Source organism: Atractosteus spatula, chromosome 12, assembly GCF_055471065.1.
Source record: "Atractosteus spatula isolate fAtrSpa1 chromosome 12, fAtrSpa1.hap1, whole genome shotgun sequence".
Lineage (NCBI taxonomy): Eukaryota > Metazoa > Chordata > Actinopteri > Semionotiformes > Lepisosteidae > Atractosteus > Atractosteus spatula.
The window spans coordinates 46,077,479-46,104,789 of NC_142717.1; the positions used below are offsets into that span (position 1 = coordinate 46,077,479).

The following is a 27,311-nucleotide window of genomic DNA, read 5'->3' on the forward strand; positions in this document are numbered from 1 at the left end:
TATTTCAAGTGAACTGTCGATTTAGAACAACTGATGAAGTTATTCTAAATATATTTATTAAGACAAAGTATTTCTGCACGTAAAGAAGACTGTAGGGTTTTCACACAAGAATGGTTATAGAGAATGAATTTGAAGGAAATGGTTTTCGTTTTATTTATTAAAAGAAACAACAAATTGATGACAATCTTAAAGATTTAAAATGTCAGTTTTATTCTGATTTCTGGCATAATCAGAATGAATGAAAGCGTAGCTTTTTATTCTTAGAATGGTTTTATTTCTGAACTTTTATGTAATCATGTTTTTGCAAGTTTGTATTCAGGTTAATTGGTAATTATAATTGCATTCTCTTTTTACCATTTAATTAGTTGAAAGACTAAAAATATCTTTTGTTGCTGTGTGAATACTTACTGTGATGTGTTGTGAAAAAATGTATTTGCTTTATTGTAGTGTAATATAATTCTGAATCTTACATTAAAATGTTATTTACAATGTGGATATTCATTTGTAATTTAATTTTTCACTTATTATTTTTTTAACACTTGTATTAAATATAAACATGAACCCCCACCCCCCACTTAACAAATTGTTCAATACACTTTGACAGATAGTGAGAGATTCAATTAAAAAAAGTTGGTTCTCCCAGCACTTTATATAGTGTGGAGTATGGAAGGTTACACTCTCCCAGCTCTTAGACTGTTGAACTGGTTATTCTTCATGCGGAAGTCCTGGGCATCATCAGGCTTCTGCTAATTCTCTGATACTTTTGCTGCTTTGAAACAATACAACCACACGTAAGTTATTTTTCATGAAGCAGGCAGGAGGGAATTTTAATTGTTCTGTATGTCCAGAAACATTAGAATTTAGGGGGTGTTACTGGGGAAACTGCTTTGTTTACCGATTCATCTGCCTCAGCTGTAGTCAGTTTTCCTTTTTTTAAATACATTCTTTACCTATTAGCTGTGCGAGGACCGAACAGGTGTTGCGCTCTTACTCAGTGGTTTCTTCAGACTGTGATAAAATAGGCAAATCTGAAAACTAGTCTGCAAGACACCCCAGGCCTTTATCTCAGTATCCTAAAGGTCTCTGTTTCATTTATTAAACTTTCTCAAAAAGTAAGGGGGCAGCAGTCGGAGAGCACGGACGAAATGACTCTTTCTGAAAGAGAGCCCCGTGCCACTAAATACAAGGCTTTAATTACAGTGCGCCCATAGCACTCAGACCTCAGTGCAGAGCACACACTTCAGACAAAGATTTTTTTCCCCATTCTTCTGAATCAACAGTTAATTTGAAAAAAACCTCAATGTGAGCCAGAGTAGAAAGAAGGTGTTACAACAGAATATCTGCATTCTTTTTGAGAGCACACAGGTACTTTGAGACACGCTGCGTGAAAGTGTGCAAATGGCACAGGATTGTGGCTGTTACTGCTCCAGCTTTGGAACTGTCTGAGATTCTACAGGCACTCTGTGAGAGGTGGACTTCGGACCTCCGAGTGCAATGGAATAACGCAGGGATTCAGGAAGGGCTTCAGGAATCCGAGCTGGAGATGAACATACTAGCCCAGCGTGTTTACACTGTTTTTCCACACTTCAAGAAGTATGCTTTTTTCAGAGTTAGTGGCTTCGGAGACATCTTAGTTTGGGATTGGGGTCAGCTTTGAATTCTTTAAATAAACTGCAGTGTATTCCTGGGGTGTTTTCTACCTCCAGAAAGCAACTCCACACAAACAAAAAGAAAAAATAACACTATACGAGTTAATTTTCATATCATTGAAAACAAAGATCCAATTGAAGTGTGAAGGAATAGGATGATGTGCCAGATTGTGTAATTCTAGTGAATCAACAAAATCCTTGTTGTTGTTCTGGTCTGGATGAAGTAGTGCAAAAACTGTAAAAACAGAATGTTGTACGTGTGAGTAAACCCAAGAGATACCAGGCCCCACACTGGCTGGTAGAACAGGGCGGCGTCGGTTCACACTGTTTCTCACAGAAGGAGCGAAGCTGAGTGGGAACAGACTGAGAACACAGGACAGGCATGTACCCCCTTCACAGCCACTGCTTCTCCCCCTGCTCCAAAACCAGTTGACACCCCACCTGCAAGCTGACGCGTCTCTAGGCGTCTGGAGCTGCCTCACTTTGTCCCTATGACATGAATCCCTGGCACAGCAGGAGCAACTTGCAAATATGAGCTCCTGTCTGCTGACAGCAGCTGCCTAACTTCTAATAATTGTTGTTTTTTTTTTTAAAGTTGATTACTGGCTACAGATTTCGCAGTCTGTGGAAGAATAAGTAACGCCTGCAGCGATCAGCCCCTGTCGATCCCACAGTGCGCAGCTCACAGAACTGACTGTGTAGCCAGATCTCGTCTGATCTCAGGAGCTGAGCAAGCCCCTCTAAGGACCGCTGAGGTGGACCAGTAGGCGGCGCTCTTCTCTCTGGCCCAGGTTTTACAAATACCCCGCTATGGTGACTGAGAGCACAGGGCTGCAGGAGCTGCTGTATTTCCAGTGATAAGCTGAAGTTCTGTCTGCGTGGTCATGGAAGATCTCGGGGCACTGTTGGTAAGAGTGTTAACCCCAGAGTTAACGCACAACCCAGGGCCGTCCTGCACTACAGCTGTTTCTCGGGTCTGTGGTTTGTGTTTCTTCTCCATATGAACCAGGTGGGTTTAAAGTAAATTAGACCACCTAAGGATATGTGGACATTAATAAACTCCAATGCATGTAGTCCATAGAAAAAGTGTTTGTGAACTTAACATTAGACCATTTTCATTAAAAAAAATCTTTAGAGACGGATTTTCTTAGACTCAGCAGCTGGTATTGAAAGTAGCATTTCTATTTTTATATTTTAAAAGATTAATTAGGCAGTCATTCATCGAATTTGTTAAACGTATAGACACTATATATATACACAGAAGAGCATTAAATCACAAGAAAATTAAATTATATACTCATCTGTTGTGGATCTAGATGCTTCTCAGCTCAGTTATCTGAGTTTGTTAAAAATTGCTCAGGTTGTGCAGGTTTAATATTAGTGAAATGGCTGCGGTAATTCAGCTAATACAGCCTGAGCTCTCCAGCATGATTTTGGAGAACCTGTCTGTTTAAAATTAAATTGCTGCCAGAGTGTGTGTTACATGCTTAAACTTTTCTGGGCAATTCTGAGTTTGTATTTCACAGCACGGTCACAGAAGTTACTTTTTGACTCCATGTAGTTTCAGAGATTCAGGACGGGCAGTAGCTCCAGCTGAGCGCCAGGTCTGGAGTTACTGCAGGTGTGAGGCTGAGCTGAAGCTGAAGCAGCTGTATGAAGGCAGTGACAGCAGTGTGCCGGAAAGCAGCAGCGGTACCAGGATAAAAAGAACCCGAACACTGGACCATTGAACTCTGGAAATGAGTTCTGAACGTCTGCCGAAGGCAAGTTCTCTTGACTCCGCCAGGGTATCCTCCACTGCGCAATAAATGTTAAAGCACAGAGCAGACTGATAACGGAGACTTCCGCTATTCTGCAGCCGCTGCGATTATTAAACCAGGAAGAGCCAGCTGGACGCGTCAGAGCACCACCTTGCAGGACAAAAGATGAATCCAAGAATGAGCTAGACGGAAACGCTGTTGTTTGCAGCCTGTAATTATTAATTATTTCTACACTGGTTAGACCAGAAAACTTGTTTCCACATTATAGAACATGTTCCTGTATGTTCCAGCTTGTCTCCACACTGGGCAAAAGTCTGTCTGCTAACATAGTTGAACACATCAGGAACCACGGTGGTGAACTGGAAGAGCTGGAACAGCCATTCCTAATCCTGACCTGAAGCTGACCACGCCGATATGGAATTTTCCAGAATGCGATGATGGGACAAATAGAAAAAAAAGGGAGTGTGATCTAATAACATGAAGTAATCTATTCTATGCAACTTTTTTAGACATTTAAAAATATATATACAGTGGTGTGAAAAAGTGTTCGCCCCCTTCCTGATTTCTTATTTTTTGCATGTTTGTCACACTGAAATGTTTCAGATCATCAAACAAATTGAAATATTAGACAAACATAACACAAGTAAACACAAAATGCAGTTTTTAAATGAAGGTTTTTATTATTATGGGGAAAAAAAATCCAAACCTACATGGCCCTGTGTGAAAAAGTGATTGCCCCCCCTGTTAAAACATAAATCAACTGTGGTTTATCACATCTTTGGAAAGCTGAGTTCAATTTCTCTTGCCACACCCAGGCCTGATTACTGCCACACCTGTTCTCAATCAAGAAATCACTTAAATAGGACCTGCCTGACAAAGTGAAGTAGACCAAAAGATCCTCAAAAGCTAGACATCATGCTGTGATCCAAACAAATTCAGGAACAAATGAGAAACAGAGTAATTGAGATTTATCAGTCTTGAAAAGGTTCTAAAGCCATTTCTAAAGCTTTGGGACTCCAGCGAACCACAGTGAGAGCCATTATCCACAAATGGCGAAAACATGGAACAGTGGTGAACCTTCCCAGGAGTGGCCGGCCGACCAAAATTACCCCAAGAGCGCAGCGACGACTCATCCAAGAGGTCACAAAAAACCCCACAACAACATCCAAAGAACTGCAGGCTTCACTTGCCTCAGTTAAGGTCAGTGTTCATGACTCCACCATAAGAAAGAGACTGGGCAAAAATGGCCTGCATGGCAGAGTTCCAAGATGAAAACCACTGCTGAGCAAAAAGAACATAAAGGCTCGTCTCAGTTTTGCCAGAAAACATCTTGATGATCCCCAAGACTTTTGGGAAAATACTCTGTGGACTGACGAGACAAAAGTTGAACTTTTTGGAAGGTGTGTGTCCCATTACATCTGGCGTAAAAGTAACACAGCATTTCAGAAAAGGAACATCATACCAACAGTAAAATATGGTGGTGGTAGTGTGATGGTCTGGGGCTGTTTTGCTGCTTCAGGACCTGGAAGACTTGCTGTGGTAAATGGAACCATGAATTCTGCTGTCTACCAAAAAATCCTGAAGGAGAATGTCCGGCCATCTGTTTGTGACCTCAAGCTAAAGCGCACTTGGGTTCTGCAGCAGGACAATGATCCAAAACACACCAGCAAGTCCACCTCTTAATGGCTTAAGAAAAACAAAATGAAGACTTTGGAGTGGCCTAGTCAAAGTCCTGACCTGAATCCGATTAAGATGTTGTGGCATGACCTTAAAAAAGCGGTTAAGGCTCGAAAACCCTCCAATGTGGCTGAATTACAACAATTCTGCAAAGATGAGTGGGCCAAAATTCCTCCACAGCGCTGTAAAAGACTCATTGCCAGTTATCGCAAATGCTTGATTGCAGTTGTTGCTGCTAAGGGTGGCCCAACCAGTTATTAGGTTTAGGGGGCAATCACTTTTTCACACAGAGCCATGTAGGTTTGGATTTTTTTTTCCCTTAATAATAAAAACCTTCATTTAAAAACTGCATTTTGTGTTTACTTGTGTTATCTTTGTCTAATATTTCAATTTGTTTCATGATCTGAAACATTTCAGTGTGACAAACATGCAAAAAAATAAGAAATCAGGAAGGGGGCAAACACTTTTTCACACCACTGTATATATTTACATATTAAGAGTATTTTTACTTTGATCAAAGAAAACAGTAATAATCATAAAAACGTAATACACTTCAGAAGTTTAAATTGAGAGAACTGACTGACTTCCAGCATTCTAGCTACACCTGGTGTTGGGACAGCGACAGTCTAAATGGAGTAAATTAGAAGAAGAACAGTTCTGAAACCTTGTTGTCATGGAAAGAAATTTCACTTCTGCAGTTGTAAAGGTGTCCCCCTGCGTTAACAGAGTGCGAGGCTTCAGGAAGATGTGGTTATCCTGACCTGGAATCCAGCACAACACCTGCCCGGGCTTTGCAGGAATGGCAGAGGCCTGGAGTACCACTGCCTTGTGCTGAAGCGCTCTGTGACCGAGCTGAAAGGAGTTGCAGTAGATGCAGGTTGCAAAAACGTTAAACGCAAGACAGGAAAATGAGCTCGAAGGTGCTGCTTATGAAAACGCTCGGATTGTTCATGTTGCCACATTCTCATTTTCTAAACAGCAGAAAGCTGAACAGAATATCGGCATATGTAGTTAAACACATTAAATTTAAATCAAGATGTTATGTTAAAATTGTACGCTGCAGAAGTAGGACCTTGTGTAATATTTGTGTTCAATTTTGATTACTTCCCTATAGAAAGCTACTGTTGCTCTGGAATCAGTCCTGTTGAGAGTCAGTCATTCCTGTGGGTAAGGGCATCTCTTTCGAGTTAAATACAGATTAGGAAGGATCCCGATAGAAGATTCACAATCAGTGAATTGGCATCAGTGCCCGGCGCTAAGGTCACTTAAAGCTTTTGGTAATGCCTGGACAGACAGGAGGGACAGCACCCCCTAGGGGCCTTTAAAAGCATGCTCTCAGTTTTCTGTCCACTTAAAAGCGGGCACGCTCTGCAATGAGATGGTACAGGGGGCCAGAGGCAGCAACGAGTGCAACAATCTGTCTGAACCCTCTTGAGCTCTAGACACATTGGCAGGAACCAACCCTTTCTCTAAGGTGGTGCTTCCTGGGTTGCCACTTCTCGATCCACTTGAACGCGCAGGGCAGGTTCACCCCCGCTGCCTATCGCAGGACACCTGTTTTGACCATTGCAAGTTTTTATCACGGGCAGAGGCCGTTTCTCTGAAGTACTGGCACATTTCAGGTGAAGAGAAAAGAGCTGACAACCATATTTGGAAGGGCCAAGCAACGACACAGAGGTTAATTCCATTCTGAAAAGTAGGAAAGAGCAGGGATATAAGGTACATCCTTTACCACACCGACAACCTCTCCATTGACAGGTTTTTGCACTCCCACGGAATTAGTTTTCCATCTTCCCCAACACTTTCACACATTCCTGCCCCTCGATTCCCACATGCAGCAGAAAGGTTAATCTTTTCCGTGTGGAATTAACCTTTACAGTGTACTGCACCACTCTGCTTGCTCTGTTTGAAAGCTGCATGAAACCCACGGTGGATACTTGAGTCATGAGGTATATGGCACTGCCCATCATCCATCAGTTTGCCAGAGGATGGAGTTAGGTTCAGTTTGATGCGCGACCCAAAATAGTGTCCTTCGGTCCAAACAAGACTTTTCAAAGGTGAGTAGCGAGTACTCACAAGTCTATTTACAGCACAACATACATGTGCAATATGACCACTGCTGCCTTGATTCCTGGTCAAATCTGTAAGGCAAATGAGGTCAAAGGGGGGTCTTCAAACTTTAACAGAGCTTATTTGACATTCCAGCTTTCTGTGAAGTTTAGCTAGATCCTGGATTTCTATTTAATGAGGGTTACCTTGTGTTGTACAGTGCATGGAGTTATCTGACAGACCTCTCAACTTATCAGCAAGGAGGATCTGTAACACCTACTATAATAGTTTTAAAATCTGTGGAGGGAAAAAAATAGATAAAAATTGTTTAAGCTATTCGACTGTGCTGCAAAAAGTAAAATATCATTTGTTATTCTACACTGACTGTAGAATAAAGAAGTGCTCTACTATATACTGGTTTGTATTTGTATACTTTACATAAACATTAAGAATACAATCTGAGCCTTACCACACTGTACTTCTGTAACTTGCAGATTAAAATGGCATTCATGACCAGAGCGCTATACTGTTGCCTATCTAGCAGCTTGTGACCTTTGGCCTGTTCTGCTTAAAGCAGGCAAAAGTAATGGCCGTTTTGAGCTTCTTAAAGAAGTTATGCAACCTTAGGACAGCTTTCCATTTTGTTACTTCTACATTTTACAAGCTTGCCAGAATCCCAGATGTTAAAATTTAGCATGAATCTCAAATATCATACCATAGAACAGTAGGTCACATCTTCAGTTCTAATACCAGCCTCAGTGTCAAGATACACACAGTGAACTTCCACCAAGTCAGAATGTTCAGGGTCACAAGTCTTTGATATTCGGACACCAACTGGAAATGGTTAAAGTCAAAAGTGTTAAACTGCATTTGGAAACGCATTCCACTCTTAAGTGCTTGGACACAGAAGTTCAGTCTGGTCTTGGGATCAAATGTCGTAGGAAGCAAGAGATAATTGTACAAGGGAACAAACCAAAGTTCAAAGACTCAGAAGTCACAACATGATAATGCCAGGTTCCAGATTCAAGAACAAGAGTAATATGAACAAACAGGAAGCTAAGAGTCCAGCTGCTAAGCTTGTTGCCGCTTTTTAAGTGTAAAGATAGACTGCAAGCAGGACACTGCAATATTCACTTCAGGAAGAGATAAAAGGAGTGAGAATTGTATTCTGCAAACCACAAATTAACAGGCTGAAGTTGTCTAGAAGGAGTTAATGATAGTGTTAGGTTTGTTTTAAAATCTACAAAAATGTAAAAGACATGAAACCAGAAAGGCAAGTCAATTTTAAATAAATTTTAATTTGGTTTTTGAAAAAAAAAAAAGAAAAACAATCACATCCTATCAAAATAAACCAGTTCATCATATCTGAACTGAATGACATTTTCTGTTCAAAGCAAACTTTGCTCAGGAGTTTACCTGGTTTCAAAAAACTATTAACTGACAATATTCACAACAGGATAATGATTCAGAAACAAATCTGCCTCTCTATGCTTGCAACTGAGATAAGGAAAAATCACAATGAATACGTAGTATACACAAGAAAAATAAAAGTTTTATATTCTGAATTACCTCATTATGCTGTACACGGATGAACGAAAAGTCCAACAAAAACAACTTATACAAGACACTATCAAAAAGTAAACATGACCTTTTATGGTAATCACACTCAGTTGAATTAGAAACAGCTTTTAAGTAATAAGTGTTGGCATACATTTTTAAAATGCCACAAAAGTTACCACATTTCTTTTAAAAAAGTCAAAGAACTTATAAAGATCCAATATGAAAAAAACTTCCCAAAGTGTTCTCTTCTCCTTAGTATCGCCCTGCAAAAAAAAGACAAAAAAGTCATCTCAGTGTATGACTGCAACATAAAGGTCTTAATTGCAGGTGCAGACTACAATTAAAGACACCATGCCCTTAACCCAGAATGGTCCTGTCAATTTTCATTGATGAACTTAAGGGTATAGATTCACCTACATATGGCTGGATGCTGATCTCACTGCCCCAGAAAAACTCCCACTAAACTGCCATCTGGGAACGCCAGCGGGCAGAGGAGCTCAACTTGTATCGCCTTCCCTCGACAGGCCGACACACATTCGCAACCTCATCAGACCTCAAGAATGGCACAGCAATGTGGCGATGTTAAAACCACGGAGCACCATCTCTCAGCCACCGATCTATCAGCAGGTCAGTGTCATTCACCAGGGTCCCTCACAACACCGTGACCAGCAGATGTGTGGACACCAGGCCCTGACGTGCAGCCCTAGCAGAGCGTATCCCGTTTCAGCTACACTACTCCCCTACGGGGACGACCGCTCGGCTCCCAGTGGCGCAGTGAGGACACTATTGGAAAGCTCTCCAGGCACAGGGACAGCACCGGCGCTGGACAGTCCTGTCGAATACTTACGGGGGCTGTACGAGCGGGACCGGGAGCGGGATCTGTATCGGCTGTAATACGGGGACGGGGATCGCCTCCGACTACAGGGGAGAAAATTAACACAACGTGAACAACAAGTTTCGCACAAGATCTTTCACAAAGCATTTGACATTTATAGCCAATGGTCACATCAGGGCAACTTTTTACAATTTCAGAGGCACGGGCTTTCACACACAGCTGCCCGTCATCTTTTTATACCAGATGAGGTTAGATGATGCACTTAGTTTACACAGAATACCAACACGCGCTAGCTTACCTGTATCTGTAATCGTACTCGTCGTATCTGTCATATCTATCGTAGCCTCTGTCGTAGTAAGAGTCCCGGCGACGCCCACCGCTACTGCTGCCACCATTGCTGTAGGAGAACACACTACTTTTCAATAAAAAAGTGGGTTTCCCCCACCTCTGCTGCTGGCAGAATACAACATGGAATTATTCAGCACAACTGAATTCCTGTAGACTACTAAATCAAAAACAGAAAAATCGCCATGAGAAAATTTCATTATAAAGTTAATGCATCTCACACAAAAAAAACATGACCTCGTAATTCTAAGCAAAATGTAAACTAGCACCAAAAATCCCGGACTGGCTTGTGTGCAATGATGTCGTTGTGCCACAAGTAGACATCTGTCAGCGGAACTCAAGAGAAACCTACTGGGTGGGCCGTCCCATGTAGATGCCAGGGGTGGGCGTGTGTGGGCGTTTCGTGATGGAGTAGTCCACTCTGATGCGCCTCCCATCCAGCTCCATTCCGTTGGCACGCTCCATTGCCTAAGTGCACAGAGAACAGGGTTACACCTACTGAAAGCCCTTACCCTGCACAGAGGTGCACAACTAACTGGCAAAAAGCGCAGAAAAGGAGACCGTGTATTACTGTACTACACTGCCACCTAGCGGTACATTTCAGTCTGTGGCACGGAACTGTCCAGAACAGCTCAGATGAGCTCGTTATGCACTTTGCTACAGACACTGTGGAGTGGCACCGCGCTCCTAAACCCCCAAACCGCCAGAAGGCGCTCATCTAGCTTCCCTTCAGCTGCCCTGCTCAAACCGCCCCAGCCTGGCGCCGGACGGGCCAGGGAACCCACCTCCTTGGCGTCGTCGATTCTCTCGAAGTAGACGAAGGCGAAGCCCCTGGAGCGGCCGGTCCTCTGGTCGTACACCACGTTGACCCCCGCCAGCGGGCCGTAGCGGGAGAACACCTCGCGCAGGTCCCGCTCCGTCGTGTACAGGCTCAGGCCAAACACCCCCAGACAGGTGTTCGGGTCAGGGTTGGCCTGCAGGGAGACGCATCTCACTGATAGTAGTATATAGTAGTGCAATATAGTTTTTTTCACACTAAAGCTTCACTTATTACAGTAGTGTGGAGTGTACTTCCAGTTTCCCTAACTGCCTGGAGACAGACCACAGCTCAAGCAACACTGTTTAAAGCAAGGCTCGTCTTGTCAACAGCGATAAAGTTTTCAACACAGACTCCACTTAATTTATCAATACAAATAATACTCTCCTCCAGAAGACAAGATGGAATATGAAAACTAATGGGTAAATGTAAGTAAATAACACTTTAAAAGGTCCAAAAGCCTGTAAGTAAATATACAGCCCTCTTTAAACTAAGGTAATTATTTCCATTACATTTAAATGTTCACAGAGCACTAATTTAAGGTTTTACAATAAAAACGACAAAAACAGAGTTTACATTTGTGGGTAACTGTTTTGACAGTTTTAATAACCCCTTTTGAAAAACTGCCTTCCAAAATCCTCCAAAAACATCACAATATACATAAAAAAACATCCGACACCTCATTTCTAGACACTCATTCACATCTACGTAAAGCTACCTATTCAGTTTTAAAAAGATGGATAAATTTCAACATACCCTGGCATCACTATGACTGTATGTTTCTTTTTTGAAGTCATTGCTGAATCTGGTCTGTTGAATAAAAGGGGTTATTAAAATTGTTTAATTCCACAGTGTTCTTTCTGTTGATCAGTAAAATGTACAAATCATATTTCATCGGGCAAAGGCAAAATTACAGCATCAGTATCAAAGCAAATGTTAAAATTCCACAAACCATGCAAATCAGAGCTCAAGACTGAAGCTGGAGAACATCAGCAGAAGCAATGCCCGAGAAGTGCGTTCACGTGCTCGATGAGGGAGAGGACGCGCGGCAGCGAGCCGCGTGCGGAGGAGACTCACCCTGCTGCCCGTGTGCCGGCGGCGGTTGGACATGGGCGAGGTGCTCTGGCTCTTCTTGCGCCGGTAGTCCGGGGAGTAGGAGCGGCTGCGGGACTTCTTGCGGTGCGAGTGGGAGCGGGAGCGCGAGCGGGTGTAGTGCCGGTGGGAGTGCCTCCTGGAGCGCGACCTGGGGGCAGGAGGGACCCCCCAGAAACAGTGAGAGCCGCCCAACGCAATGGGAAAACACCAACACCAACGGGCAGGGGGAACCCCATCACTGGGCTTCCGACCGTTCACAGTGAAACGGCCTGAAATACAGACGCGATGTCGGACGCATTCAAGCCCCCACATCAAGCGGCCGCCCGACCCGTCTCGGAGAAAAAAAAAACCAAAGCAGCACGGCCCCCATCCAGCCAAGACTGCGTGGGGTGTCCACACTGCAAGGGCCTCTCACACAGCACGCAGGACTCACCTGGACTTGGACCTGGACTGCGACCTGGACTCGGACCGCTTGGAGGCTCTGGAGGGGCTGTGGGACGCAGACCTGCTCTCGGACTTTACGTGAGCGGGGCTGCCTCGGTCTGATTTCGACTGAGAGCGGGACTCCTAGTGTTACAGGGGCACGTTAAAAAACACGCTGCATAACACACACGCTCAGGTTTCAGTAAATTAACAGAACTTCATGTGCTGTAGGAGAAAGGGTTAAGATTCCATCACTTCATTTTATTAAAATAAATCACCCTCTACTGTTTAATTTGACAGTATTATAACAGTATCCCTTGAATTAAACACATTTCCCTACTTACACCTGATCACCATAGTATAAACTACATTGATCATGCATTTTAGACTACAAATAGGAGAATACAGACACTTGGAACATAAACCATACGTTTACTTAACCTAGGACTCATTCATTCTTCCAGATTCTTTTAATGCTACTTCTCTCAGGCTTTCTACTGTTCTTCATTCTTCGTTTTTCCGTTTCATATTCCGGGTTTTCTTCCCCAAATTGAAACCGTTTCACTTAAGACTTAACAACGCACGTGCTTCTATCTGACCATTCTTCCGTTCATTTTTTCCCTTCACATTTTATTTTCTGATCTGTACAAATTTTCATTAGCCTTCTTTTATCTTGGATATTCTTCCACATTCTTGGATAATACTCTTCAAATCCTTCACGATCAATTACCTTAACGAAAAAAGAACATTCAGTATAATTAAGAACATGGGGTTTGAAAAGAAAAAAATGCCTGCTGGATCTTTCTATACGTTAAAAGGCAAGTTAAAAAAAAAAGATCTTATCCAGCAGGATAAAAAGAACAATTGCACTAGTTGCTACACAAATGTTTACAGGCCTTGTACGGAGGTAACCCACTTATGATGCACGCCATTACAGACCCAGGGTGCACCAACAAAAAGCTGCAACACAAAGGGCTGCTGAAGACTTTGATTTCACTTTAAATCATACCTCCTAGCCACGGAAGACCACGCGTACTTCTCTACACGCAAAATATAGATATTGTCTAGCAAAGCGCCAGGGGCTGACGAGGACACGGAGCTGGCAAATTCAAAACGACCAATGCGTCGGATCGCTAGGATCATTTTCAGTGAGCATTAAAACAAGAGCCCGGACAGCGGTCGGCGAGGTAGTGCGCTTCAAAACGGACAAGCACAGGCCGCCCCACACGCTCTCCGCCGCGACGGACTCCGCTGAACCGCGGCTAATCGGAGTGCAGCCGTGCCCGCATCCCTGCCGCTCCTGCCGACAGGCTGCAAGCCTGCACCGACTTCTAGAGCCTTCGGCGGCCGGCACTGCCCCCCCCCCTCCGGCTGCAGCTCTAAGCTTTCACACGGCCGACGGGAGTCCGGCCGGCTTACAGCCGCCTCTCCGCCGAGCCCGCCGCACGGTCACCCCGGCAACCCGGGCCCGCTCCCGCCGCGAGCGGCGCGGCTCGAGCGGCGCCTCGGCCGACTCGCCTAACGCTCGGCTACGTCAGTCCGCCTTCGACATAATATTATATTTAAAAAAAACAAACAAACATCAAGGTTTTCCTGACTAGATACGTGATGTACCAGCACTGCTTTATTTCTACTGAAGCGACGGCAGCCCCCCCCCCGAAAAAAAGGCACAACGACCTGAAAAAAAACACACGTAACTACATATCGTTTTAACTAAAAATACTTACTCGTCCTCCGAAATTGCTGTCCTCGATGTCACTCATTTTCTACGGACGTTTAAAGTATATAAAACAAATCTACTGCTAACCCTAAAAGGAAAAAAAATATTTAGAAATTCTTACAAAACAACCTACGTTGCTGCCTGTGTTAGCCTGAGAAAATGGCGACGGGCTGTTTTCGGTTTTTATTGCTCACGGGAGGTGGGGCACGAGCGCTTTACGTCACAAAGCCCGCCCTTCTTCTTCCCATGAGCCTCAGCGAGAGTACAAAATGGCGGGTGGTGTCGCAAGCTTGTGTTATGCAACTGGCGCTACTATCAAAGGCAGTTTATTTTCAAAATAAAGACACGAAGCATAAAATAACTCGATTAATTCACAACATTCAGTGGCATAAGCAAATAAGATAAGAAGAAGACGACCAGGTCTAAGCACATTTGTGAATGTGTGATACTGTTTGTTTCCTCTGCCTTGGTCCAGTGTTCTTAGATTGGAATTGCGGTTATCTCTTCACTATTTTTTTCTTAAAGTTTGTACCTGAACAGAATAAATATGATCTAACACATAAATTGTTATGGTTGCTATGATTTAACATATGGTAATGTCTACAAATATTCCTTTTGGTATATGTTTTTGGAGGATAGTGAGGAGGTTTGGTGGTAGCAACTTTTTTGTACAGCTGGATCTAAGTTGACAATGTCCATGGTAACTCTGTTACCAGTAAATCGCCCTTGATAAAGACATTGACAAAATGAATATGTATGTCTCCATGCCCATTGGTCAGGCAGTGTGGTGTAACGGTCTGTCTCATTGCCCATTGGTCAGGCAGTGTGGTGTAATGGTCTGTCTCCATGCCCATTGGTCAGGCAGTACGATGGAACTGTCCTTAGACTGTGTCCATTGGTCTCCATATCCACTGGTCACTACATATCTTAGCACTTTGTTTGTCTCTTCATTTACTTCTCTACATTGTCTAGAAGATGTAAAAGATGTGTCAACCTCAACATCTAAGTATTTTTCATATGTAGCCTCTTCTAGGATCATATTAATTTCAATACTTACTACCAATATATTTCTTCTATAAGCAACATCTTAAAATCTGCACTTTAATATGTGAATTTCTAAATGAACCTAAGAGATCCAACAGATGTTGAAAGAGATGAAGTAGTTGGTGACTGAACTGCAGGTGCGTCAGTCACAGAAAGTGCAACATGATTTAATGTGTCAGGGGGAAGGGTGTCAAACATCATGAGGACACGCGCCACACAAGGGAAAACGGCATCAGGAAAGTGGTTGCAGGTCAAAGCTCATTGACAGGGACAGATGGACACTTCACAGGATAGTTGGTAAAAAACACAAAAAAACTACCTCATAAATTAACACAGAAAAGAACCTACACCTCTGTGACCCAGTCACAACAAAACCTATAGTTCGGAACAGTGGAAGAAAGCAATATGGCCTGATGAGACATTTTTTACTCTTTTCCCTACATCTGGATGGGTTTATGCTTTATTTCTTGCAAAAATAAATTTTATTACAGCTCTGAAAACAGTTACATGCGATGCATGTTATCTGAGACGATCACGTCTCTGGACATTCGTTTCTGTGGGCCATTTGAGGTGCGAAAGCCCTTCAGCATCAACGGTTACTGTTTACATTTCCACAGGCCAGAGGCTGGGGGACTCGTTGGCCTAGTCCTCCTGTCCAGCTCTTACACTGTGACTGCCTGAACGCTCACAGGAGTGGTTTCAGGCAGGGTGTTATGTTATCTTCAGCCTTTCTGAGGGGGCCTCAGTCTCTTCCACTCTCCCTCGCTGCAGAGAACCCCCACTCTCGCACGCCCCTCTTCATTTTCCCTCTCGAGTCCACAGGGGGTTTCCCCCGCAGCTCCCCGACTCCCCTCTCCATGTTGTGCAGGACAAGGGAATTCCTCGTGTTCCAAAGTTCCCTCTTCGTTACGCACACCAGTAGCCAGAACAGATACCGTGTCCTTTTGTCCACTCTGGTCAGTGCCACCCCCGCACTACGCTCCGATAGGTCAGCACGCGTGCACCCCCAGAAGCTGGACTGTCGGGTCCAGTCTCCCCCACACCACAGAACGGTGAAAAACTATTTCCTCAAGACGTTCCCAAATTCCAAGAGGATAACAACCCAACACACCCTGACGTACAGATTCAAGTGTGGCTTCACAAACACAAGGACAGGAAGTCCAACACCTTCCATGGCCTCTCTAGTCACCAGATCTGATCCAGATAAACATCGCTGAACCTGAATGGGAAGCTCTGGAACGTTGATTTCGGAGCTGATATCCCCCTGCTTCATCTCTCAAAGAGCTGGAGGCTGTCCTCTTGAAGAAAGGAAGTGGAGATACTTGTGCTATACCCCTGTGACTGTTCGTCAAAGAAATAAAGTTTGCCATTCTGTTGGAAATAAGCTGCCTCGCCTTTCACAAGGTGTTTGGCTTAGGAAACATGGACGTTATGTTTTCTCCCTTAACCTTTACTGAATCACATGTTAGCATGACCTTTTGTTTCTGCAAGTGCCAGTGCAAATTGTAACAGTGCTCCTCTTTGTCATTTGCTGAGAGAAAATCTGCTTTTTGTTTTTGAGTTTGATTTGTTGATGTTTGAAGGTCTGGAACCTACAAGCACAAAAGACTTATATATACCTTTGTTGGAAACAATGTTTCGGCTGTGGAGCCTTCTTCTTCACCCGAAGAAGGCTCCACAGCCAAAACGTTGTTTCCTTTCTTCTCTTTTCAGCAGGGAATAAACCTTTCCTTGTTCCTGTGCAGCCTACGCATGCTGATGCAGCTCCCTACTTCAACTACTCTCCTGCTAGAAAAGGTTAAAATCTTGTGTAACAGTATTCCAGGAAGGACTGAGGGTGTTCTGAAGCCAAAGGGAGGCCCAACTCCTTTCCAGTTAATATTTATATGCTGCTTAGTGTTTCCATTATTTTGTCCACCCCTTGTATATGTGTATAGTTAGGAGAAAAAAGGCAATTCACTGAAGGAAAGTAATCAAAATAGATTTATTGATTATTGAGTTCAATATCTGATGAGACCCTTTGTCTGTGTAAAAACAATGAACAGTGGTTTATCATTTGATATGAACTTGGATGCAACAAGGAAAAAAAAAATACAGAAGTGATAGAAAATTTTGAATACCTGACAAAGTTGCATGGTGCTTTTCTAGGTACACGTTTCAAGTGCTGAAATTTTCAGAAGTAACAATGGACATTTTTTTACCTTTCAACTGAGGGAAACTATACAAGACGCGAGAATACAGGCTGTGAGCACTCAGAAATCAAAGAAACACCCTGCTGTGTCCTTTCCATTCATTCTGCCTCGGACTAAAAACAAGGGTTACACACTACAGGAGGCCCATCGTCGATCCTGAATAGGTCTGCTGGGTTGGCTTTGTCGATGCAGTTGAAGACTTGGATCAGGTCCCTCTTAATCTTCTCAGCTGAAGACTGAAAAGATTCAGTGTTTTTAGCCTATTAGGATCAGATATCCTCTGAGCCCTGGAATGGACCAGATGGATCTTCACTACGCTGACTCCAGAGCAGTCACTCCTGAGCACCGACTGGTAAATAAATTGTTCTAAATTGTACACAGGTCTTACTATTGCATTGTACAATTTTAATACAACACCACTTCATTACAGTTCCAGACTTTCAACTATACATCCTAACAGTCTATTTGCTACAATCTACTGGTTTCCCACAATGGTAAACAAAGTCTTTTTCATAAGTAGCCTTTTCAATCTCAGCTCAAGCTGCCCATTTCAATCTATAGTTTGGTTTTGCTACCAGCTGCTCTGCACTTGTCTGCATTAAGTGATGTCATCTGCCAGATCTTTGCCCAGTCTTGAATTCTGATCCTCTGGAATTTCCTTGGCAACTTCAAAAGTCCACTAATCCTTCTATTCTATCCCCAAAGATCACTAGTTCAATAACGATGTCAGAATTTTATTTTGATCGTTGACACAAAACAGGAAGTGCTAATCACATCACCCCAGTCAGAGCCCTTGCCTCTGTTTCATACTCCAAATATCCAGCTCTTGCTCCAGCCAGATGCATTTTCTCAAATAGCTTCCTGAATTATGAGAATTAATCTGTTATGAGGAACTTTGTCAAAGGCCTTCTGAATAAACTGTGATGTATTCTCCGTGTGCAGTACTGCTGTTGCTTGCTGAAAGATCAATATTAGCCGAACCTGCATAATCCCCTCGAGTCCCACAACTATACAAATGTTCCTGTAGGTCATTTACAATCTGCATTTGCGCAACCTTATAGGCAACAGACCGACAGGCTTCTTGTTGGTCTGAAGTTACTTGCTTCAGTTTTGTCTGTGTTTTGTGGAAGGGCACTACCTCAGCAACGTCCCAATCGACAGGCGAGACCCCTGTAGTGAGTGACCACACTGTAACAAAGTGTCGCTCCACATTCGCTGTCAGGTCTGTCACGAGACTCTCCCACAGCGGGCGAGAGTGTAAATGTAGACCGAGATCAGCTGCTCTCCATAACTGGCGAACGTTCTGAGTGGACGTGAGGCAGAAGATGAAGAAACCGTCTCGTTCTCTCTCTTGTAGCCGCCCCTTGGCGTCCTTCACACTCTCTCTAAGCGATAAAGGTTAAGGCGTATGAAGCTGAATGAGTGCTCCCTGCAGTCTTGTGAAAGAGGCAGATTTTAGCCAAGTACATTCTCCCCTCAGTCTTCAATATCAGAATGACCATTACGATTCAGTCATAGGTATGTATTTTCACCAATACAGTAACCCGAGACAAAAAATTGCTCAAAACATCCACTGTCACACTCCTTACAATTTGACCTTTAGAACACAGAGACCCAAGGAAGATAGCCTGTTAAGACATGCTCTCTTTTTTTCACAAAAAAAGTGGATATCTGGATCTCCCTTTCTACCGTGGCCTAGCCTTGATTTAAATGCTAAAGTTAATAATGCAGTACAGGCGGCGCACAGGTGAGTAATCGATATGTACAACTGGCACAGGAGAGACCGTTGCACTCCTGCAGGCGCGTGACGCCCCAGGCCGGCGGTGACCCTGGACACACACACGAGCCGCACGACCCATTCTGGGTTTCTGGTTTCCAGCTGGCTGAGAAATCAGGCAACACCTGCTGGAAAGCAAGCCAGCCTCCTGCCTGGCAGCCTGGCAGAAGGGTGCAGACTCACAGAGACCCCCCGCTCACTGTCCTCCAGGAACCCCCGCCCCCGGGGCCACATCATCCATCTTGCATTGATACACTTATTATCAGGCACACAATGAGCACGTCATAGCCACTGCTAGACAGAAATAGTCAGGACCTTAAGGCTTTATCATTCAGAATTTGCTGAGATGTCCCGTCTTTATAAACAGGATTTTGAATACAGATGACTTTCCACATCAGGATGTTTACAATTTCAAAAGCACTAACGATGCCTGACCAACACCACGCCATACGTTTCTTTTTTTTAGTTGGATAAAGCTTGCATTCTGGCGCTTTTAAGTTTTTATCATTGGTTATTTTTTTTTTATTAAGAACAGCCTAGCTTTCATATATAGTGCAAATAATTACATTCTTTGGGTTTTAACTTGTCTCTTACTGTACATTGTAAAGTAGACGTCTGAAGCAGGATCACGGACGATCTTGATGAAAGCCGGCGACTGCCAGGCGAAGTCTTCCACGGTGAAAAGGGGCATTAAAGTGATAAAGGCGAGTGTGTCAACGTCTCAGAGCAGAAACCGCACATCCCCTGGATCTGCTTAGCGTTCGCTAACGGAACCGGATTTTGCTCAAATAAACCCCAGAGGAGACGGGCTCCCACGGTGAGATTCTCCCTCGGAAACGTCTGTGTGCCGGACAGCCGCGGGGGGGGGGCAGTGGGGAAGACGCCCCCCAAGCCCGAGCCGCGCCCCGGGGCGCTGCCAGCTACCTGCCGCGGCCCGGCCTCTCCGCGGGCCCGCCGGGGAGGGGCGGGGCCGTCACGGCGCCGGTCCCGTTCGCCGCCACGTCCACCTTGCCCTCCAGCCTCACCAGGCGCTGCAGGATGTCGTCCAGCAGGACCGCGATCGTCCGTCGGAGGTCGGCTGGAACACAGGGACACCGCACAGGTGAACACAGGGACACAGGGACACAGGGACACAGGGACACAGGGACACCTCGCACAGTGCCGACGCGGGCCGCCCTGCGTCCTCACGGCCCGCAGGGGATCTTATTTACAGCTGCCTCTCACCTCTGGTTTGCTTTTGCTCCGCAGTGACTCACTGCAACCATGGCTGCTGGTGCTGCTGTCCCTGCCATTGTGCGTCTCTGTGTTGGCCCACCAGGTAGATACATCTGTTCTGACCAAACTATCCTATTCTCCTCCCCACATGTCCGGATGGCGCCCGGACTGGCCACCATCTGAGTCGAATGCTCCATCACTGCCATGGATCCAAGAGGCACATCGAGGATATAGCTATCGTTTAGGAGGAATTTACTGGTCTACAGAGATCTGCACACAGAAGATATGATGGCTGGATAGATTAATACCCTCATCGTTTCCTTTTTTAAATTATATAATGTTAGCATACCCAAAGGGGTTGGGCAGCCAGTTGACCTTGGACCCCTAGAGTTTTTCTCTCCTTACTAAGGAGTTTTTGGTTCCTCTCCTCTGTTGTCTTCTGGTCTGTATTGAACAGACAAGGTTGCCCCAAGGCGCTATATGAAGATAAATTGAATTGAATTGACAGGCTTGAGAAGGCCTCCCCTTAATTCAGTCAGTGGTGCAGTTTCTCACTCCTACATCTGATCTGCTGCGTAGTGGAGCTTTCGGCACAGAACGGCTGACACACATCACCCAGAGCGGAGCCTCACTTCAGTGGATGACACAGGTCCCCTCTTGTGTACAAAGTGCTTAGGGATCCTTTGGGATTCAGTCACTATATAGAATGCAAGTAATCATCACTGCTATTACACCTATAGCTGAAACACAAGCCCAAAGATCTACTGAACTGAAACACCACTGTTTAAGCCTGGGACCTAAACATCAGTAAAACTACACACCTACACACCAGGGAAGCACCGATACGGAATTTCTGGGCTGATAACGACGACTGATAATTAACAGTTTGTTGTGGCCGACACAGATACTGATAACCGATCATTTTACTTTTTTGCATTTGAAGCTAATGTCTCCGACGTCAGCTTTGATCAGGTTGTGTATGTGTGTGGCGACAACGTCATACAGAGCCGGCAAGGCAACATCAGAAGAGCAGCGGCGGCCTGCGAGAGTATAACGGGGTTCCAAGCGCCCAGTTAGTTGACGGAATCCTCGACCCTCCACGGTCGAGAAGGGCCGGTCATCGAGTGCCATAAACTCCACGATTTTGTCTGTGACTGCCCTAGCCCTCGGACTGTCCTTGGCAAATTTTCTGCAATTTTCACATGCCTGTTGGACAGGCATCGCTGCACTCGCTACTGTTTTTGTTCTCTTGCGAATGCCAGCTGCCTCATATTCTTTAAATAAATCACGAGAATGACGGGTTTTCAATTAGACTCATCAGATGAGTGGTACTGACACTCTTTACTCTGTTTCCTCCTCGCTGTACCTCGGCTGAACATTTGTTGCCCATCGCGATTCTGTTGTCCTCTGCTGAAAGGGTGAGAAAGTTCCACACCGCCGACACTTTCCCTCCGCAGCAGCTGTACTGGACCCAGTCTGGTGCGTCGGAGCGCGCACATGAAACACACGAGTTGCACGAACAGAAACAGGGCGCCGCCTTATCGGCTGCAATTCCAGTATCAGAACGATAATAATAAATCAAGTCAGAGTTTATTTATCAAATAAACTTTGATAAATAAACGGAACGGAACAATAATTATTAAATTTTCCTATTTCTCGGAGAATAATATATCGGCCTCCGAGACATCGTGCACCCCTGCTACGTACCGTATCCAGCCATGGACGTGCCGTGCAATCCGTCCGCGTTCTGGTTTTCCTCAGTCAGCACTTTGACGTATTTCCTGCTGAGATCCAGGATCTGCTCCCGCAGCTGGGCGCTGCTCTGGGGCCGGGGCTGCTGAAAGGTGTACCTCATGAGCATCAGGCCCCAGGCAAAGCCGAAGACCAGCAGCAGCACGCTGAGCTTCTGGGACATGTTTCTCCGAAGCAGAGCCCCAAGCATGGTCTTTCAGAAGGACAACCACAGAGCCGGAGTGCTGCCTGCGTGCCAAACATGAAGTCCGGTGTTCACCTCCGTGGCGGAACGGGGAACTGTGTGCTGGAGCCGGGAGCTCTCCGGGCTGCCTACCAGCTTCTAGTGTGGGATTCCCACAGGCCAAGAATGGTTCCCCTGCAAAACCAGACAAAGCTTTTAGTAAGATCTCTGAGTTTTCCCAGGTTCCAGCACTGTCACAAGGACAGGGAATCTCTCCCTGCTCTCCAAGTCAATGGAGAAAAGGCTTGGGGATTTTTAATAGCATTTCCTCATAGTTTTATACTGCTGGAGCCCCAGAGGATCTTAAAGCACTTTACACACACTTCCTCCACCACTGAAATGCAACCCCACATGGGAGACGCACAGATGTCATTCTGCACCAGTAACCCCACCTGAGGCACCCGGTGGCAATTCTGCACCAGTAACCCCACCTGGGAGACACACAGCAGCCATTCGGCACAGGGGGAGGAGAGAGAAACTGCTCCACCAGATGAATTAAGAAGGGACTGTAGGTAGACGACACTTCTGTCCACTGTCCACTTCACATCTCACAGCAGTCCAGAAATGTATTTTCTCTGCTCTCTTGTTTTTAGAGGTTTTGAGAAAAAGTGGGGCAGTTTTGGAGCTTCACCTTCAGAGGAAATTCTGGGGCCGACAGCTGGACCAGCTGGACCTGAGACCCAAGGTGCCGTATTTTTGCACAGACTGTTGAGAAACCAGTCAAACTACACTGATCGTGTGCCACCCATCTCTCCGAGAGCCACCTTGTAAGCTGCCTATGCAAAAGCTCTGCAAGGGACTTGGGTGGTTTCCCAAAACCTAATAACTCAGTAACTGCAGCTACAGGGCTCACAGCAGTTACTAGGTTTCGGGAAACCACCCAAATCCCTTGCAGAGCTTTTGCATAGGCAGCTTACAAACTGAAAAACACACAACTGGCTGTTCCAGAACAGGTGCGAGCAACAAAATAACCCAAAAAATACATCAAAATAGTGTCAGATCTGCTGTTCACTACAGCACTGTGGAGAAAGACATCTTAATAACGATGATTATTCACCATCTTCCAACGATGCTCCACGTTGTTTACACGTGATGTCTATACCCTTTTTAAAGTGAGAATGTATCAGTGACACCGATCGCATCGATGGGTGAAAGAAGTTAAATATCTGCAAAAACTACAAAGACAAAATCTAAAACCCACTCAGAAAATACACCAGCAAAAGTATCCACCCTGCTGAGTCAAGCGTAAGTAAGCATTTGGCAGCAATAACAGCTGTGAGTCTTTTTGGACAAGTCTCTGCCAACTCTACACACTGGGATGGCGCAATTGTCACCTGTTCTTCTGTATGGCTGGTTGAGGACTGCTGACGGGCAGCAACCTTCTCATCTCACCAAGAAGAGGACTTCCGCCTTCCAAACACTTCTACAAGAGTGGGCGTAATTTGCAGTGGCTTGACTGTGACAGCCATCAACCAGTTCACCTGAGGAGTTCACTGCATCCGATGCAGCCCCAGAGATGCAGTGCCCTTTTAAAGGACTGGAGAACCAGATCACCTCTGTAGCATGCCCAGCTCACAGCTCGGAGGACATGCCCGGTGTCAGCCATCGCAGCTCTGCCAGCTCACACGGGGACGTACGTCGTGCACTGTACAGCACCACCAAACCAGACAGGAAACCCGTCTTAGGAAATCACTTGTAATTCTTTCTTACACAACATCCAGGGAGTGTAAGTAGAAAGCAATCTTGCCTTACCAACACAAAGCAAGCAATGGTAACTAAATGCACAGACAGACGACAGGAGAGAGACAGGCGCGGAGCGCTGCCATCTGTAGCTTCCAGGGTGAACAGAGGGAGACACTGCGACTTGCCTGACTCGATACTCACCACCTGCACCGCAGCCTAACAAAGCAAACAGACGGTCTCTTACGGTCTAAGGAAGGACAAGCTCAATTCCAGCTGCCTGGCGCCGGGGCCGGTCCAGGCTGGGGCTCCGGTCAGCGTGTGGTTTGCCTGTGCTTTCTGGTTTCCTCCCAGTTCCTACAAACTGCGTGCAGCTCTGATTGGCTGCTCTAAACTCTTTTCCAGGCAGGGTGTGTGCGTGCATGTGTGTGGGGGGGGTTTCCTCAGTAAATCCACCGCGGTTCTGTGAAGGTGACGACAGGGAAACACAGCCAAGCTCTGGAACTCTCTCCCCAAGGATATCAGAGTGCCCTTCCCTGAACTCTTTCACATCAAGACTGAAAACATTCTTCTTTAGAAGGGCCTTTTCTTAACTGGTTCTGTTCTCTACCCCTTTGCTCCTACTGTATCCAGTACCCCCAACTACTGTCCCTTCTCAGTGTGTATTTTCATTGTGCATATCTTGTGTATATTTTTTGTTGTTGTCATCATTCGGTAAAACCCTATGAGAAGCCACCTTTAAAGGCGCTATATAAAATAAAGTTGTTATTATTAGACAAGCAAGAATATTCTCAGTTTGAAAGCACCACAGCATGTGGAAAGACAAACACTGGCTGACCCTGTGTCCTGCAGGCCTGCGGCAGTGCTGCACAGCCACCTTGCACACGGGGAGATGCAGCTGCAGCTCACCTTGCCTTCAGTGTGCCAAACACACCTGCAGAGGCTCGGCAAACATTTACTCTCCATCTTTGCACAGCACCTGCCAATAAACACTTTTTGAAGAAAGGCAGCCGGACTAGGAACTGTGCCCAGTTAATTACTAACCAGCCAAGGCTGAATGGTGAGCAGTACTATCAAGGAGCCCCTCTGACCTCGTTGCAATGCAGCATTTTTATTGCTGGGCATCAAGCCTCACTTTATCATGCTGCGCGGACAGTACCAGCATCTGCAGAAACACGTTTCAATCAGGGCTCGCTGAGCTGCGGCTGCTGGGATCTGTGGCAGAAGTGCTACATCATTATCAAAACCACTTGTGTAAGCAACTTCATACGTGCTGACCCATTAGTAGCAACACCAACAAAAACAGAATTCAGGGTGGAAATGCTAAAGAAACTTAAATATTGCTCTGTCTGAGCATAAGAACACAGGAAAAATTACACACTACTAGGCTATTCTGTTCCCATTGGTCATTTATAGTAGATTCTCAACCAGCTGTTTCAAGGAAGTTACCAGTCAGCCTCAACAACATGGCTGGCCAATTTGTTCCAGGGAATAGACTGGGCCTACTTGTTCTCTTCCAAAGCAGGGAGTTAATTTCCATTGACAACGGCATCTCAAAAGCACACCTATGTCTCCAGCTAGATGTAAGCTTGCTCACACAGCCTCCTCTGGAGCCCAAACCTTCTCCACAGCGTTCCCAGAAACACACGGACAGCCTCCGACACTCCCTGAGTCCAAACCTTCTCCACAGTGTTCTCAGAAACACACACAGACGCCCAAACCTTCTCCACAGCGTTCCCAGAAACACAGGGATAGCCTCCGACACTCCAGAGCCCAGACCTTCTCCACAGCATTCCCAGAAACGGACGGCTCCCACACTCCCGGGTCATGTTTTATCCGCACTCACAGCCCGTCTGTCCGACAGCGGGAGGAAGCAGACGAGCGGCAAGCCTTCTCTCCCAGGCTTCCGGGACAGGAGCCGAGACAACGAGCGCAGCCCGGGTCCGACCCACGGCCCACCTGTCTCTGCCCCCTGGCAGATAGACACGGTCGCGGTGGTTTCACACCGAGCGACAGGGCAGTGAGAAATCCCCCCCCACCAGAGAATCAAAATCACCACACAGCTCAGCCCCCTGGGGTTCGCCACACCCCTCCCGCACGCAGAATGTTTTCTCCAGGAATCGACGCAAAGCTGTGGTTTTTATCACAGCTGGAATCTAAACTCCCGACAGGAGCAGCGACATTCCGAGCTGCCATTTCACGAGCAGGCAGCAGCGGGGGTGTGCTGGGCGCTGGACTTCCAGACAGGTCCGATTTCAGCCCTCAGAGCTCCCTGTCAACCCTCTCTCAGGTGTCCTCTGTAGCCCATTCCCATTCAGACTAGCACAATGGCACTGGGGCAGAGCAGCACTACTACTGAACCCTGCATCTCCCCGGCCTTCCGGTCTACTGTTCCTAAATTACAAAAACTTTTTGTGTGTGGAATAAGTGCTGCAATGAATTGGCTGTCATGACCTGCAACTCGGGCCGTTAATATCCGCCGTGATGAGCTCACAACCACGGTTTTTTCCCCCGTTGCCTGCTTGCAGTCTGTCGGTTGGGTCGAGGCTGGGATCGATCAGGTGCGATGTGGGCGGCGAGACGCTGGCAAGGCCGGGGGGGGGGGGGGGTCAAAGGCCACCTGGAGGACAGGACACCGTCTGGGCACCGGAGCTCCGCTGGCTTGTGCCTGGCGCACACCCCCGCCTCTCCGGCCTCTCCACACCTACAGAGCGCAGGGAACGCTGCTTTACCGCACCTCACAGGACCCGCTTCGTCAAAGGCTAACGGCCCCGCAGAACCGGTGGAGGAGCTCGGAATCTGCGCCTCTTCAGCACTTCACAAACCGTGAGAAACAAACACGCGTCGGTGTGATAACCCCGTGACAACGTCTCATCAGATCGCATCAGGACACGCCAGAACTTACAGCAGGACCGCTAACTTCTCCTTCCTGCCAAGAGTCAGCCGACTGTCCCCTCCTCGCCTCGCCCGCACTCCGGCACACCAACCAGGGGCCGGACAGCAGCGGCGCTTTCCCTTACCGGACACCCGAGCCGGGCTGGGCCGAGCCGGACTGCTCTCAGCGCCCGGAGCCGGCGGGCCGGCGGACCGGAGACCCGCAGCGGGGGTGCAGCCCGCTTCTACTCGCCCTTCCCCGAGAACCCCGCCGCCTTGTACACTCTGCCCAGTCGGATGTCCGCGGTTCCCCGTCCTGTTTCCATTCTCGCTCCTGTTTTCCCGTTACATGTGTTTATACCTCTGCGGGCTAGCGGCTCGCTCGCTCTCGGAGCCGCCCGGCGCGCTCCCGCCTCCCGCTTCCGGTCTCGAGTCGGCCGCGGGGGGAGGTGGGAAATGTATTTTTCTCTGCGCGCTTTGCCTCGCGCGATTATTAATAAATGCATCTCAAGGATCAATTTCCTTGTTACCAGAGGAATATTTTACTAAGGGGGAAAAAAATCCATTTATCCTGCTCTGGAGAACTAGGCGGGCCAGAAATGTGCTCGATTTACTATAGTCAAC

At 46.2% G+C, this 27,311-nt stretch overlaps 2 protein-coding genes across 7 annotated transcripts; both read right to left on the reverse strand.

The window, feature by feature from the left end:
* Nucleotides 1-8,413: 8,413 nt before the first annotated feature.
* Nucleotides 8,414-14,122, reverse strand: tra2a (transformer 2 alpha homolog). Of its 4 annotated transcripts, none has more exons than XM_088929278.1 (9): nt 13,938-14,122; nt 12,221-12,354; nt 11,770-11,935; nt 11,449-11,502; nt 10,661-10,849; nt 10,228-10,343; nt 9,829-9,927; nt 9,543-9,613; nt 8,414-8,958 (listed from the first exon to the last, which is right to left on the reverse strand). In XM_088929278.1, the coding sequence occupies exons 1-9, from the start codon at nt 13,971-13,973 to the stop codon at nt 8,948-8,950; spliced, it is 876 nt and encodes a 291-aa protein (XP_088785404.1). In that variant the 5' UTR covers nt 13,974-14,122; the 3' UTR covers nt 8,414-8,947. The 4 variants fall into 4 exon arrangements, with proteins under 4 accessions (XP_088785404.1, XP_088785405.1, XP_088785403.1 ...); XM_088929279.1 differs by having other exon boundaries at nt 11,770-11,923; nt 13,938-14,111; XM_088929277.1 differs by having other exon boundaries at nt 9,829-9,942; nt 11,770-11,923; nt 13,938-14,111.
* Nucleotides 14,123-16,939: 2,817 nt separating this feature from the next.
* Nucleotides 16,940-27,122, reverse strand: ccdc126 (coiled-coil domain containing 126). Of its 3 annotated transcripts, none has more exons than XM_088929460.1 (3): nt 27,049-27,122; nt 21,866-22,268; nt 16,940-20,021 (listed from the first exon to the last, which is right to left on the reverse strand). In XM_088929460.1, the coding sequence occupies exons 2-3, from the start codon at nt 22,098-22,100 to the stop codon at nt 19,864-19,866; spliced, it is 393 nt and encodes a 130-aa protein (XP_088785586.1). In that variant the 5' UTR covers nt 22,101-22,268; nt 27,049-27,122; the 3' UTR covers nt 16,940-19,863. The 3 variants fall into 3 exon arrangements, with proteins under 3 accessions (XP_088785586.1, XP_088785585.1, XP_088785584.1); XM_088929459.1 differs by having other exon boundaries at nt 26,719-27,117; XM_088929458.1 differs by having other exon boundaries at nt 26,834-27,105.
* Nucleotides 27,123-27,311: the final 189 nt, after the last annotated feature.